At 33.9% G+C, this 17,105-nt stretch overlaps 1 protein-coding gene across 1 annotated transcript in view; it reads right to left on the reverse strand.

The window, feature by feature from the left end:
• Positions 1–8,755: 8,755 nt before the first annotated feature.
• The window catches only part of LOC150101109 (solute carrier family 66 member 3-like), a 29,112-nt gene continuing 20,762 nt past the window's right edge, over positions 8,756–17,105 (reverse strand). Inside the window, exon 3 of the mRNA XM_090402164.1 lies at positions 8,756–8,892. Within this exon, the coding sequence (XP_090258290.1) occupies positions 8,756–8,892 (137 nt within the window). The remainder of the gene's footprint in view (positions 8,893–17,105) is intronic.

Genomic DNA, 17,105 nt, shown 5'->3' on the forward strand with positions numbered 1-17,105 from the left:
TGATATTTTTATTTTCTAAATTTCATGGATTATCCATATTTCAGTATATCTGAACTAATGTTAAACCAATCATTTAACTCATGAACATTAAAAATAATTAAAATACCACATTATAGAATACACCTTAAAGAGATGAAGATGCTCTTTCAAGCAGAAATAACATCTCTTGAAATAAAACCACAAACGGTATTTAGCATACTACAGAGGAAGAGAGAGCAAATATTTATTTGCTTGCTTTTTATTTGACTTGACATTCTGCTTATTCAAAATACAGACTGGACAATTCTGCCAGGTAAGTAATTTGAATCACCTTGCCTAATTCATTTGCAACTTATCCCATGTGTCACATTTGGTCAAGTTAAGTGAAGAAAACTTAACATTTTACAACAGTCCTTTTGATCCTCAACCATCCCATAAATGCTTACTAATGGTCCACTATATGATCTGCAAATTGCAGTTTGGCAATATTTGGCACAGCAAATGATAAACTTTCCTGTTGAAATGGACTACCCATCTACAGAGTACTTACATTTATTTAGATTTATTGCACGATGTGCACCAGACTGAGAAAAGATGTGCGAGACAAAAGGTTATATTAGAAAATACTAAAAAATGCTGTATTTCCTAGTATTACTTTAAACAAACTTTAATACATTTCTTAATGAGGGGTCAAATATTCTTAACTCTTTAGCTTCTGTGTTGCTGAAACTATTCCTGATTATACGGAAATATTTGATGGGTCATTCATAGATAATGAAGTGTATGTTTTTAAACAAGCTCCTCACTTTTGTCAATTTTTGTATACAGTTGAGATTCATTAAGACACACTTGAACATGGGAAACTACACCCAGACACTGAACTGTATATTAAAAAGTTGCAATATTCTATTCTAATGTTTGACTATCTCGGCATATGATTTCTACATTCTTAAACACATATATACACACAAATATCTTTTCATAAAAACTGCACTGTACTGGAAAGTAAAAGAAAATTCTAAGCTATGAAACACCTATCACATTTAAACAATACTATCATACAATTCTTTTAAGTTCAGATTTTGATTAAAAAATGAAATAAATTGCTTCTGAATATAAACTTATAACAGAGAAACAATTAATGATATAAGAATTCTATAAAATGACAATTTTAAATATATATATATATATATATATATATATATATATTTTGCAATAAAATAAAAAAATTGGAATTACATTTTAGGATTTGCTAAACTGGCATTCTAAAACATTTCAGTTTCAATTGGCAAACAGTTTCTTTCAATATGGAAAAGTTTTTCAGATTATTTCATCTTGGCAATTTTATGTTTGCAGGATATTCTGCCTGATAAGTAAATAAAAAGATAAATAATATTTTTGAAGTATTTCTATTCAATAGTTATATAAAAAAAAAAAAAAAAAGTGAGCCAGAAAGTGATTCATGCAATCAAAATAAAAAATGCACTTTTTACAAATATAGATCTTAAAGCAGAAAGCAGTGAAAAGTTCATTTAAAAATATGTCAAACATACATCTCCTTTAATGAGATATGTCAATAAACATAAGATAGTTTGAGGTCTCTCTACTTTACTTTCATATGCTATTTCTCAATATAATTTCCCTCATCTCAATACTTTTTTCCCCAAAGCTGTACGACCATAACTCTTCAGGTTGCTTTCAGAACCATTTTCTCATTTGTGGTTGTACATTCTCATGATTTTCAAATGGGCATGCTTGCGATGTCTCTTCAATTTAAGAAATGAGAATTTTGATGAAGCCAAGTCTGTAGGTAGGATGCTTCAAATCTGATATCTTCTAGTTGTTGAAGTGAATGCATGTGTAACTTCACACTGTCTTGCTGTAAAAGCAAGAGAGTGTGAAGTGACCTGGATAGATCTTTGCTGTTCCAAAAGACAGTAACCATGTACTTTTAGGCAGAAGGTTGAGTTTTGAATTTTTTTTTCCCACTGAGGTAGGGTGGCAATATTCAATGGAATGATTTTCATTTCATGGTCATAATGAACATAATGTTTGTCCCCAGTCAGCAGTCATGATTTTGCAAGGGAAAGCACTGCCTTTCCATAAACAATGTTGAAGCAACCTGTTATAAATTTCCAGTCTCATGTTTGATTTTAGTGATCATATGACACAGTATCCAGCAGGCACACATTAATATAGTCCAATTCTGCAACTAATATTAAATTTCAGTGCTAGTGATCACCAACTTATTCATAATTTTCTCTGATTAAATGCTTGGTTTTCATCAACATCAAATTCGTGATATTATGCACTTCTAGGGGAAGGTGTACAGGATATTATGATAGTACTGCAAGAAAAGATTACACCATTACTAATTTCCTATTAATAACCTTCCTCCAAATTAATCTGTTACCTGTCAGGACTCCAATGTTATCAGAACTTATACTTTGGTCTTCCAAGGCACTTCTTAGTTGATCAATCCATCTTGGTCTTCCAGTAAGTATTTAACCTGCCAGCCTGGCAAAAAAAAAAACTACTTGTTTTGCTAATCTTTCCTCTCTCATTCTGTTTAAGTGACCATACCACCTGAGATTAGCTCTGCTAAATAACACATTCCTGTGGATAATGGCACATTCTTTCCTAATATCCTTATTTTTAATATGATACTGCCACTAATGTTATCTGTTCACTCTCCTCATCTTTTTCAGAATTCTCATATCTGTGTTTTCCAGTCTTTGATCAAGTTTTTTTTTTCTTTTCTAATCTAGCTCTCAAATCCATAATTTAAAATTGGTTTGGACACCGTCTTCTATATAGCTACTTTAGTTAATTTATCTTTTATTCGATATAAATTTATTCAGTTGACTTCATACCAGCTTTGCTAATTCTGTTGTCCATTTCCACATTTAATTTGCCATTTTCACTAAAAATTGTGCCTAAATAGTAGAAGTGTTTTACATGTTGTATAAGTTCTCCACTCAGGTTTACAATGCTTCTTTCTGTCTATTTTCGCTTTGTCTTTTCAATGCGGATTTTCATACCAAATTTATTACAGCAGTTTTTCAATTTAGTCTGGGAATCTTGAAGACTTGTATTGAATTTACAACTTGAACAGACTACATAATGCCATTGACATTATATGGTCAAAAAAATGGGAACAGAGTGACTGATGCAAAGGACTCAGTGGAGTTGTTCAATGAACACTTAATTAGGATATTTCATCCTGGAAAAGTAGGTTTTGATGGTAGAGGAATAGGGCAGGTTTGGGATTTAGAAGTGCAAGAGGAGAGTGTATTTCAAATACTGAGTACTCTGGATGTCAATAAAGCAGTGGGACTGGATGCAATTTCGCCAGAGTTTTTGAGAGAATGTGCTAAAGAACTGACAACTCCACTGACCTGGCTTTTCAATGAAAGTCTGGCCATAGGAAAAGGTACCAACTGTAGCAGACTGAAGTGTCAAATTATAGACAAGTTTGTGTTTCATCAGTAGTTGTTAAGATCTTGGAGAAATTAGTGAGGGACCACATACAGCTTTGGGCAGATGTGAGTAATGTTATCTGTGAGAGTCAACATGGATTTGTTAAGGGGAGCTCTTGCTTTAGTAATATGATTGCTTTTTATAATAAAGTGACAAGAGCAGTTGATGAGGGAAAGGCATATTCTAACATTTTTTTTGGATTTTATAAAGCCATTTGACAGGGCACCACATAATAAGTTGATATTTAAATTGTAGCACATGGGTTTAGATGTCAGGTTAGTGAACTGGATTCAGGATTGGTTATATGATAGGTATCACAGAGTTGTGTATGGGGACAATATGAAGGTGGCAGAAGGTTACAAGTGGGAACCCACAGGGCTCAGTACTGAGACCTATATTGTTTAACTTTTATATCAGTGATATTGTAAGTGGATGTTCAGTTGTTTGCAGATGATTTAAAGCTGGGAAAGGTTATTAGTAATAGTGCAGATGTGGTAGCCCTGCAAGAGGATTTGAATAAACTAGACAGATGAACTAATGAATGGGGGTATCAGTTTAATGCTGCAAATGTAAAGTCTTGAAGTTTGGGATACATTGATGGGAGGCTGCATACTCTGTCCGAGGAACTGTACCGGAGGAGGTGGGAGGGGCAAGGGATCTGGGGGTTGATGATTGATATAAACCTGAAATTCAAGGAACATATTGCAAAAGTGGTGAAGATAACCCAAAGGAATGCTGCAATACTGAGAAGGATGCTAACCTGCAAAGATAAAAGAGTTATCATTCCATTGTATAAAGCTCTAATCAGACTACACTTGGACTATTGTTCTCAAATTTGGTCCCCAGGATTTGAAGAGGATAAATTAACTGTAGAAAGGGTGCAGAGGCAGATAACAAAGATGGTATCAGGACTGTACAATGTTAGTTTTGAAAGGCTGAGGGAATGTGGACTAGAGTTTGGTGGATAGAAAGAGAGGTGATATGATTGAGACAAACTGCTGAGAGGTGGTTACAGGGTCACTGGGGTGTTCTTTTGCTTGGTGGAACAGAGGGAAGGATCAAGGACAAAGGGGGGCCATCCCTGGAAGTCACAAAACAAAATTGTGAGCAAGAGAGTGAGGAGTGGTTTCTTTGCATAGAGGGTGGTTGAACCATGAAGTGCATTGTCTGATAGTGGTGAGAACACAAATGGTTAATGAGTGGCATGATAGACTGTGTTTTCTAGGAAGGACCTCCCATAGTGAGTCTTTTGACTCCATGGAGGCCTGAATAATAATAATAATGCTCAATATATAATCTCATTTACACCATATAAACAACATTTTGATCTGGTTTTCTCTTAGCATCTTGTCATATGGCTTTTCCAGATCTACAAAATAAAATACAGACAAAGTAAAGAAAAGTAAAGAAATGAGATCAACATCTCCAATATTAATATCAGGTTTAATGCCACTTTCCTTCATAATGTGATTCATATAGATAAATAACAGTGGAGATAATATGCACCCTTGTCTCATTCCTGAGTTACAATTCAAAAAGACTATATATAATGCTCAATATAATGTCCTATTTATACCACATAACCAACATTTTGATCAGCTTTTCTCTTGGCACATGCCTTTTGCAGATCTACAAAACTAAAATACATTACCATGTTATATTCTCATGATTTTTAAGTATTTGTCTTAAGGTGAAAATATGATCCTGATAACCTCTATTTGGCTTCAAGCCAGAAAATTGTGTAATGAAAGCTTGGAGAAGCTTTCATTACACAATTTTTCTTAGCCTTTTTTTTAAGCATGCTTGCTAAATTTTACCAGGAACACTCAGAGAAATTCCTCTACAATTCTCACGTTCAGTTTTGTTTCCCTTTTTTATACATGGTAATATGAGAGCTCTACTCCAATCATCTGGAATTTGACCCTTTAATCAGGCCTTTTGAATTATGAAGTGTAGCCACTCTAAAACTTTTTATGCCTCCATATTTGAGCATTTCTGAGAATATCATCTGGTCGAATATAATCTACTCCAGTTGCCTTTCACATTTCATGTGTCTGGTGGCTTGCTCTAGCAAGCTACCAGAACAAGAGAGTGAGTGAGTACATATCAGTACTTGAGGTAGACCTCAAGTACTGATATGTACTCCTGACTGCATTCCTCTTCAATGTTTTTTGCCACCATGCTTACACTTCTAGTATCATTTAGCAATCTTTCAAAGTTTCAAAGATGAAACCAAGAATATAACTTCTTGGCATCTTTAATTTATAGTATAACCAAGTGGAAAAATTTTCAACATCTATCTCTAATCCAGAGTATTTTAGTAATAAGGTGTCATACCTTTTGACTACTTGTATATGGAAATATGACTTCTGCATTACTTCAACCTTGGTATCACTTCTGGATCTGGCTCCACTGATCAGACCTCAATAAAGGTCAAAAATGGTCTGGGTAGTGACCCTTCCCATAATGCATAGCATTATACATGTTCGTAAGGATATGTGCATTGCAGTATAGAATACTAAGGCAATTGATGCGAAGTCATTAGCTTCTATATATAAGGTGTCCTCTCATGAAGTTACTTCATGTGCATACTTTGTTTGCTTACACTCGGATAATGGGTTAAACCAAGAATATAACTTCTTGGTTTAATTTATGATAATTTATGATAAATAAAATATTTACAACAACAGAGTTTCTTTCTTTTTATGTTGCTCCCACCCACAAAAGATTATCTGCAAACCTATAGCACATTTTGTACTGTGGGTAGCTAAGGATATTTTTTTTTCTATTTTTAATTTATTTTTACATAATCTGGAAACCCTGTTCTAGAAACTAAACATGGAACTTTTTCAAGCCACTTTAGGTCTCCAATAAGCAGGATATAGTAATGATAAATATATATAATAATAATGAAGTATGTTTTTATATGGTTTAGATAATATATTTTAAATGTTATTAAGTGGTTTCGCTGTTGCAATTTGGGGTATGGTATTTACTGTTAATTAGATGTGAGATCATATTATTTAATGAGTTCAGTTCTAGTTGGTTCAAGTGCTTTAATAATAACAAATAAATTTGATAGCAGCAAAGATCTTTAGCCAAAAGTGCATTATAAAGCAGAGATTTTAGTTGGAGATGCTCTGACATCGTATGGTTTATCAGAGCAAACATGATAAATATCACTTTTGTGATAAAAAGAATCAAACAGCATACAAGTTTTTTATGTTGCTCCTGCCTATAAAAGGCTATCTGTAAACCTATAGAACATTTGGTACTATAAGTGGGCTAAGGATTTTTTTTATCAATTTTTTATATTAATTAAATTAAGGGGATATTAGATCCATGTAGTACAAACACGGGCAACTCGTTGCAAAGGTGGGGAAAGTTCCGATTGCTATTCTTGGAATTTTCCATAATGTAAAAACATTTCCTAGGAAATGTATGCTGTTATTACATTATGGCAGGGAGGTCACTAATACCAAAGGGTATATAAAATACAAATTAATACCAAAGGGTAAAGCGAAAAGAACTTATATACTCTGCTATACGAGTTGTCCAAAAAGGTGCACCCATTAAGTTACTTAAATATAAAGAGCCAACAGGCCTCATTTTGGCGATATAAACATTAATTAAATTAAGGGGATATTAGATCCCACATCGTTTTAAAACTGAATAAGAAACTCAAAGATTGGAATCAGAGAGTTTCATGCCGAATATAGTATAAAAAGCTATAAAAGTATCGGCTTCCAATAAGCAAAGTAATGGTATTATATTGGTAGTACTAGCAGTGCCTAGTACAACAGAGGCTTTGGCCTTGCTTCTAAGGATTACTAATGCCATATCTCAATAGATAGATCACTTTATTCCTAGCTGTGTAGGAAGAGGATTTAATTGTAGAAGACCAACTAGACTTCAAATTTCAGTGTATACACTACATCATGGTGCTCTGAATATCAGTTCTACTGAGTTTCCAAGTTTTCTGTGATCAGAAAGTTCTATAATTTTTATGTCAGACCTGTGGTATGTCTATCTCTACTCAAACATACCAAATAAGCCAGATAGCCAAGATAAAATGCATAATTCCAAGGTTTTAACATTAATTTAATCATTAGAATTATACAATTTATCTTGGCTATCTGGCTTATTTGGTGTGTTTGAGTAGATAGACATACCACAGGTCTGACATTAAAATTCTAGAACTTTCTGATGACATCCAAAATCTCTACAGCATTATATAATTTTCGGAAATAGAAATACAGGAGTCTGAGGATGGAAAGATGCATGAAACTATTACAGCTACAAGTTTTACTTGAAATATGAGGTTACAAGACTGTGTCTTCTTTATTCTAGAAAATGGCTATTTAATATACCAGGGATCGGCAATCAGTGGCTCACATGTTGAATTATTTAAATAATACATTTTCTAATATGAATAATAAATTAAAAATAATTTTATACCTATATCACAAATATCACACGGGCGATATACATGGTATCGCACATGCGATATGTGTGATATAGGTATTGGGGATAAGGAATAGTTGATTTTCATAAAAATAGCATCAAAATGCAATCATGTTTGAAGCCTTTTTTTAATGTCGACATTGATGATGTATAGCAAACCAACTACAGATGGAAGTTTTGGAATTACAACACAATGAAACATTAAAGAACGTATCTCTGTTAGAAAATATCCAAAAATGTTATCGATGCTTACCAAAAAAATGTGAAGTATTAATCAGTTACACAAGGAAGATGATAGTTGCATTTGGAAGCACATACATATGGTGAGTTTTAGAAAAAATAAAGTTTCTTCTCGATTGACTGACTGATGCACATTTGCATGCTTCAATTCAAATTTGCACCTCAGGTTATAAAGTGGATATAGATAACTTGGCTACGGGAAAACAATCACAGAAGTCACATTAAGCAAGGAGACACATATATTGTAATGTATAAACTATATTACTTTGTTTTTATGTGATAATTTTTCATTGAGTTTCATATCTCGTACTTTAAATATTTCTGTTTTTTTTAATTGATAACTTAAGTATTTTTTTCACTCACTATTTTCTCTTAATTAAACGGTTGTGGCCCGATTATTAAAGATAAAAGTTGAACGTGGCCTGACAGTCTGAAAAGGTTGACTATCCCTGGTTGCCAACACCTTACATAAATGTATAATTCTTGAGTACCCTTTTATTTTTCTTAACAAAAGATTCGAAGATTTCATACTATATATATAGAGAGAGAGAGAGAGCAAGAGAGAAAATAAATAAAATTCATACTTACTAGACTACACATATTTTGATAATGCTGTTTGTCTGTAATACAATGTTGCAAACACAACAGCAGAATTGAGAACCAAAGAAGTCAATAAATTTACGAATAATGCAGGATCCCAAACATCAACAAAATATGTAAATACACGAACTAGAAAAGGAAAATTTCATTTATTCTTCAAATATATAAAAAAATAACTAGGACATGATACCAGTTTTTAAATGCTAAATTAGGCTTTTTAAAAGTTATTTAACAACTGGAGTACAATGTAACCAACACATATGTATGCAAAATATATCTTTATATGACAATATTCTTCCTAAAATAACATAAAGAACATTTGGATTATTTAAACAATATAATTATTGTTTGCTAAACCCCCTAAAATCTACATTAAAAACAAATAGTTATGTTTCTACACAGTGCAGTAATTGGAAAATGAGACTGGTGAAATAAAAAAAAAAAAAGACATATTTTAAATTTAGTAAAGTAGCTTTCTCCAGAATTCAAACTTGAAAAACTAAAAACAGTTTTTTTTTTTCAAGTCTTTTCAATCAAATGGTGAGTTAGTCTCATATGGGGGATGTAGGTTTTTACTCTTGGAAATTCGGGTTTGTCGTCTCTCAAAATGGCAAGCCAATCCCCGTGCCTATAGAACAGCAAGTGATATGAATTCATTGGTTCTGCATATTTCAACATTTGATGTGTTATGTGTATTTCCCACCACATGCACCATAATTCAAGTATATTTTTCTTATATTACCATTACTACTAAAACTTGATAAATTTAATTATAATTCCATATGTTAATATCTTATATTACCAATATAGTCCGCACGGTTAGCCTAGTGGCTTTGCGCTTCGCAACCATATGCCTGGGGAAGGAGTGTCCTGGGTTCGATTCCTGTCACCGACGTGAGGAGCTTAAGGATCTTCCTCAGCCATAGCCAAGTTAGCCGGTCTTAGGCGTGGACAGCAGGGTCCCCCCTCCAGTTTATCTGGGGTTTTTCATCCTGCAAGCAAGCAAATCAGCCTCGTGAACACACGGATCTACAGCCATAAATACTTTACCCCCTATAAGGGGGCTCAACTCACCCCAATAGCAAAGGGGGAGAAAAGGGAGGAAACTCCATATGAATAAATAAATTACCAATATAAACATTTTATTGCTAATACACTGATTTAGCTTTGCATTTGGAACACCCCACTGATTTACATACTCGGCGATAATGAAGTACTGCATTTACTCGAATATAACATGCCCTCATGTATAACTCACACCCCCTGATTTTACTTTACAAAAAAAAAAAAAGAAATTAAAAAGTTTTGCATATACTTCACAAACGAAAAAAAAGTTTAAACATGCTCATGTTGGGGCAACAGTAACAGCAATAGTAACAATACTTTTTTCATGTATCAAGACAAATTTTGGGAACAAAAAGAAGGATTGGCTATGGGCTCTTCCCTCTCTCCAGCTTTAGCTAACCTTTTTATGGAACATTTTGAAAATAATGCTTTAATCAATTATCATAAAAAAAAAAACCTAAAATTTGGCTATGCTATGTAGACGACATTTTCATCATTTGGCCAGGAACAACAGAAAAACTCATTGCTTTCAAAAATTACCTGAATAATTTACATAAGAATATAAAATTTGCTTTAGAACAAGAAGTTAGAAAACTTCCTTCTCTTGAAATCCTATTAGAAGTCAATGAAAAAGATAATAAACTTTCTTTCTCAATATATAGAAAACCCACCAACACAGGAAGATTTCTTAATGCAGCCTCACACCACCACCATTCACAAAAACTAGATCTAATAAAAACCGTGAGGGACAGAGCTTATAATATTTCCAGCAGAGAAAAACAGAGAAATGAAGAATTGGAATATTTAACACAGATCCTCAAAAAAATTGGTTATGAACCCAAGACTATCAAAAAAATCCTCCACACACCTCCTACAAGCATCCCACAGAAATAATATTTCATAAATGCCATCATGCTTTCATATATCAAGAATGTTACAGACAAGATGGCTAAATTACATAAACAAACATAACATCAAATTAGCCTTTCTGCCTCTGGAAAAGATTTCTATATCCCCTGAAACCTCCACATAATCCTTTAAAAAAACCAGGTGTTAATAAAATTTATTGTTCTTGCGGCATCTGCTACGTAGGATAGACAGGAAGATCTGGGGAAATACGCATGAACGAACACCAAAAGGATGTACAAAACAGAAGAGAACACAAATCAGGTCTAGCTTTCCATACCACTTCCACCAGCCACAATGTACTCTGGCAGAAAACACACATGTCTTATATAGAAAAAAACTGTTACATAAGGAAATTTAAAGAAGCTGCAAACATACTTAGAATTCCAACACAATGCAATAAAAACCAAGGCTTAATTCTACACCAAGTTTGGTCAGCTTTGATAAAAAATATACCTCAGTCAGACCTCGGACATTATGATCGTGAACAACAGAAAATGGCATCATCCAGCATTGTTTAAACTTAGCACTGCTTTGAATCTGCATTCCGATTTTTTAATTTTATAAACAGTCAGACGGCTACAACTATATAGTATGAACCATTAATTTCTCTTTTTTGTTGTTTTAACTTTCAGTTACCTTTTACCCCTGAAGATGTAAGTCAAATGACTTACGAAACTTGTCGGGTTTTATTTCTTTATTGTGCTTTTAGCTTAATAAAAAAATGTGGTCCAATTACCGGAATATGCCTTATGAACAGTAACTCCCTTGCTGTAGTAAACAACACAGCCACTATACTGCAGATACAAGAAAAACAAGTAATTTTATTGTATTCCTGAATAAGGTACAGAGACATTTGCAGTCTGTGTAATATATTTCCGAACAAATAGTGCAATTAGAGAAAACTGGGATAAAAAATAGTACTAACTAATGAATCACATGTCCTCCTCCCACAGAAGCTATGCTGTATAGACTCAAGCAAAACCACATGTTGCACCAGCAAACACAGTATCTAACTAAAAACTACCATCCAATTTTTCGAATACATGAAATAAGTGTTTATTTGATTGCCTTTGTAATTTTCGATGTCTTTAAGACAGATCACAATGGTTAACTTCAAATAAAATTCTACAGCGAATTGAAAGATGCAGAAGTGACACGCAAACAAGCAGCAATAAAATTCAACCAAAGGGTTGAAACTTCGTGCGAGTTGAGCCCACCTGCACAACGCAAAAGCGGTACACAAACGGTAATGAGAAGTTTGTTGGAACGAATAAAGGGCAAAACACCACCCAGTCATGAATGTGTTAAAACTAAAAAAAAATATTAAAAAATATGTTATGGCAGTTTCAGATATTATGGAATTAATTTGAAAACAATTAGCATTTCAACTCAACAATTGTCACCTTGCCTTTGTCATTGGGTTGTGCGAGCTTTTGTTAATACTGCACCAATCACATGCAAGTCTTCATAGTTGCTCTGTGTCTACCAGCATACCATTGCTGTCTGTTTCACGTTCTGCTTTAAAGGAGATAATGCTATTTGGGTAGATGACTCTGACGATGCACACAAGGAAACCACTCTCGAGGCCAGAAGTAGCTATAGTGAATAGGAGATAATTGACAAGTCACCCATTTTCAGTTTTTTCCTGAAATTTTAGTTTCTGAAAATCCCCGCATATATCTCACATCACGATTTTTTAACTTTAATTTTGGGATAAAAAGTGTGAGTTATATTCAAGTAAATACAGCGTCATGTGATATCACCATTACATGCAGCTATTATAAATGGACACACCTAATCTCTGTATGTAATCAGTAAATGTTTATCAGTAATGGGGAAACATGGCTACATAAGCCACTTTGACCTCGGGCAGATAGTTGGGGCACAGAGGGCAGGTGACAGTACAGTCATCCCATGACTTATGTCTGTGATCCCATAAGGGAATAAACAACATTTTCAACTATACTTTTGAACAAGATGCAAGTAAGTAAGTATAAAATAAAAAGGTTTCTATTTAGCAGCAATGCATCATGAGCAGTGACAACAGTGCATTTAGCACGTCTTCAACAGTTCCTCTGTTGATTTTGTTTGAGAAATAGGTTATTTATGTATTTATCTTAAATACGTTGTGATCTTTTGTGCAACATGGCCCCTACATGTCCAATCAAAAAAACCTAGTGAAGAATCACAGAAAAAGAGGTGAACAATTGATCTTGGAATGAAGTTGCAAATTATAAGGCAACATGAAGCTGGCAAGCCCGTCAATGTGATCGCACATGACTTGGGATGGTCTCATGCTACAGTGACGGCCATTTTGAAAAATAAGGATAAAATTGTAGAAGCTGTGAGTAGAGTTTTGTGCTGCATAATGTAAAAATGTATGGTGAATCGCAAGTGACAATGAGAAGTCTGGAGAAAGTTTGTGGAGAAATTGGATAAAATTATTATGGGGGAAAATTATATTGCCACAGCAAATATTTAATATGGATGAAACCTTGTTTTGGAAAAAAATGTCCAAGCAGACATTCATCCACCAAAAGCTAAATTCTATGCCTGGTTTCAAAGCTCTTAAAGATCATGTTATGATTTGGTAATGTGGCTGGATATAAATTGAAACCATTTATGATATGGCACAATGACAATCCATGAGCCTTCAAAAACATTAGGAAGCACACTCTTCTAGTTCATTATCAGAACAATAAGAAATCGTGGATAACTCAAAAACTGTTAGACGATGCCTTAATCAACTGCTATGCGAGTGAAATGGAAAGCTATTGTGTGAAAAAAAATGTAGAATTAAAAATTTTATTAATTCTAGATAATATTCCAGGTCATCCACCTTGCATTAGTGATCTTCACTCCAAGGTTAAGGTCATGTTTCTCCCTCCAAACACTACTTCATTGATCCAACCAATGGATCAGGGAGTTCTTGCAGTGTTTAAGGCTTATCATCTATGGAGAAATTTTTCCAAGCCATTTCTGCCACTGAAGGAAATAATCAGACTTTCATGCAATTCTGAAACACATTCAATATTTATCACGCTATTAACAATATTGCTGTGACTTGGGACGAAGTGACCTTGCAATATATGAGTGGAATATGGAAAAGGACACTAAAAAAGGTTTGTGCGTGATTCTGGAAGTTTTGAAAAAAATGAAGACCTTTGTAAATTGAGTGAAGAAATAGTAGGTCTAGCAAACAATCTGAATCTTGAAGTGGACCTTTGATGACAACATAGTCCAACTCAAAGAAAGTGCTCCTGAAGAGTTGACCAACGAAGAATTGGTCAAACTGGAGGAACAACATGTTGCAAAAGAGAAAGAACGAGAAAAGGAAGAGGAAAAAAGAAACAAGAGGAGGTAGTTAAACAATTCACAGTGAAGGGTCTTGCAGAAATGTTCTCTGCAGTTAGCAATGTTCTCAAAATGGCTGAAGACATGACCCCAATATTGAACACTACTTATTAGTAAAAAGGAAAGTGATGTGTTTGCTTGCTATAAACAAATTTGTGATGAAAAGAAGAAGGGGAATAAGCAAAGCACATTGGACATTTTCATCAAAAAATAAAAGATTACACCAGAAGAGGTGCAGTCTGGTCCTTCACATAGGGAAGGTAATGAAGATGTGATTGTGGAGGAAGATTTGGGTGATTATTCTCCTGTTTTATAGTGGCAGTAACACACAGTACAGTTTTATAAGGTTTAAAAATTAAAATGACAGTATAGTTATTACAGTTAAGTCCCTAACTTAATCTGTTGATTTAATGTATTGACTTATGTCCTGCCAGATGGAACATAACCCTGGCGTAAGTTGAGGGATGACTGTATTTAAAAAAAAAAAAAGCTGCACTTGTTGGTTGCTCTTGTACTATAGTATCAAGGGTGTACCAAGACTAGATACATCTGGCAGACAGGCTCACATTGGTCAGTCACGGGTAGTTGATCCTAGAGGTGAGCGTCAGGTGTTACGACTGGTATCTCAGCAATGACATGCAACAACCACACAGCTAACCCACCAGTACAACAGCAGGGTTGTTCGACTCATTTTCATATGCATCATGCCCTGTACCTTGCTTTGCCTGGGTTTCCACAGCCAGAGACCAACCAGGGTATCCACAATGATGGCCAGACATCACAAACAATGCCTCGCTTGGGCCAAATAACATCAGCAATGGACCTCACAGTGTGAACTGACGGAGTTGATGCAGCAGATATGGGATCAAGTTCTGCATGAAGGATGTTCAACACCTTGTGGAATCTGTTCCTAGGCATCTGCAAGCTGTGATTGCACAGAGAGGTGAACCAAAGAGTTATTAGGTGGGTTTTCATAATGCAAAGCTAACTTCGTGTATAATTTTTATTTAATTAAATTTTAATAACATAATATAAATATACTCATTTTTACATATGAGTTATAGATATCAAAGCTAGTTATGTGAAATTTAATATGGAATGCAAGACAGTCATTGCTATCTCAAATGACCTAAACAAATTACACCCTTAAAGGCTGCCAAAGTCCACAATTTAAAAAAAAAAAAAAAAAAAAAAAAACTATCTTTTTTTGATAAAGAATGTTTATTTAGTTTGTTGATGAAATAAAAATAACTCAATGTTTATTTTGTATACTATAAATATTTAATTTGGTCTGATCATGTTTTGTTTATTGATATCAAAATTAGAAAAAAAAAATAAATAAAATGAATTTTTTTAACACTCCTGAAATTTACATCTCAAGGGAGGGTATGTGGGTATGTAAATCACTGGCCAGAATGTAATTTTCTGGCACATGCCCTGGAAGAGTTGGCAATCCTAGAAGAAAAACAAATTTAGAGACTGGCAAAACACACAAAATGACTAAGGCCATAATAAAAGTAAAATATATAATGAATGAAAACCAAAGTATATCAACAAGGAATGAAGATACTGTATGATAGAACAATCATAAAGATATTTTCACATATTCTATAATCAAGAAAATTCACTTAGAATAAATAAATATATAATCTATAGCAAAAAAATAGACAGTATAAACTTTAAGCAAAAAGAAAAACAAGAAGGCAATGCCCCTTGATGGTCTACTTATCGAAGCTAGGGAAGGGAAGAGTTAATATGTTGACTGCTTTTCAAAAAAATGACAGATGAAAGAATGCTATATAAAATAAAAATAATGATATATAAAACAAAAGTCGTGTGACCAATTTTCAAAAGTAACGGAAATGTCACAACAATTTTTGTGAAACTAAATTGTGAAAAAAAGATTACTGATAGATCTGAGGGATCAACTGAATATAATGGAACATCAATTTGACTTTAGGGCAAAAATGATTTATATTAATTGCAATCATTGCTTTCAAAAGGTAATATATAATGCCATGAGAATTAATCTGGTGGGTCTTAAAAAGAAAATCTATTCACATCACTACACAGGCAACTACTGATTTATGCAGATTTGCTTTTATGCACTTTTCCTCCCACCACTGTATATATATGTTATGCTACCATCTATACATTGATATGCACTTGCATGCATGCATGCATCATGCACACAGCACATTATATTGTACATCAAATCATAACTGCAACTTCAAAATTCATTGCTGATTTGAAGACAAACTTTAAAAACAGAAGTATGTAAACAATGGCTCAATACATTTCTGATGGTATTGTTTCCACATGTACATAATTTATCATCATCATCAAATTCCTGTCATGTACTCTCAAAGGGTATACAGGATATGATAGTACTACATGAAAAAAATTACATCATTACTAACTTCCTATCTACAATTTTCCTCCAAATCAGTCTGTTATTTGTCAAGACTCCAACATTATCAGATCTTATATTTCTATCGTCTAAGACACTTTGTACCGCATCAATCCGCCTATATCTTGGTCTTCCTCTGGGTCGTTTTGCTGCAAACCTGGCAGAGAACACTTGTTTTGCTAATCTTTCCTCGTCCATTCTGTTTAAGTGACCATACCACCTGAGATTAGCGCTGCTAACACATTCCTGGATGCTGACAATGTCAAGTTCTTTCCTAATATCCTCGTTTTTAATATGATATTGCCATTGATGCCATCTGTTCACGCCTATAATCTTTCTCAGGACTCTCATATCTGCGGCCTCTAGTCTTTGGTCAAGTGTTTTACTTCTGACCCAGCTCTCAGATCCATAAGTTAAAACTGGTTTGAACACTGTCTTGTATACAGCTAATTTAGTGTTCCGACTAATTTCTCTCTTATTCCATATGAATTTATTCAATTGACTTCCCACCACACCAGCTTTGCTGATTTTGTTGTCTATTTCTATATTTAATTTACCATCTTCAGTAAAAATCATGCCTAAGTAGCTGAAATGTTTTACTTGT

This window comes from Typopeltis vanoorti, chromosome 12 (genome assembly GCF_054136105.1).
Source record: "Typopeltis vanoorti isolate ZY-2024b chromosome 12, IOZ_Tvanoo_1.0, whole genome shotgun sequence".
In the NCBI taxonomy this organism is placed as follows: domain Eukaryota; kingdom Metazoa; phylum Arthropoda; class Arachnida; order Uropygi; family Thelyphonidae; genus Typopeltis; species Typopeltis vanoorti.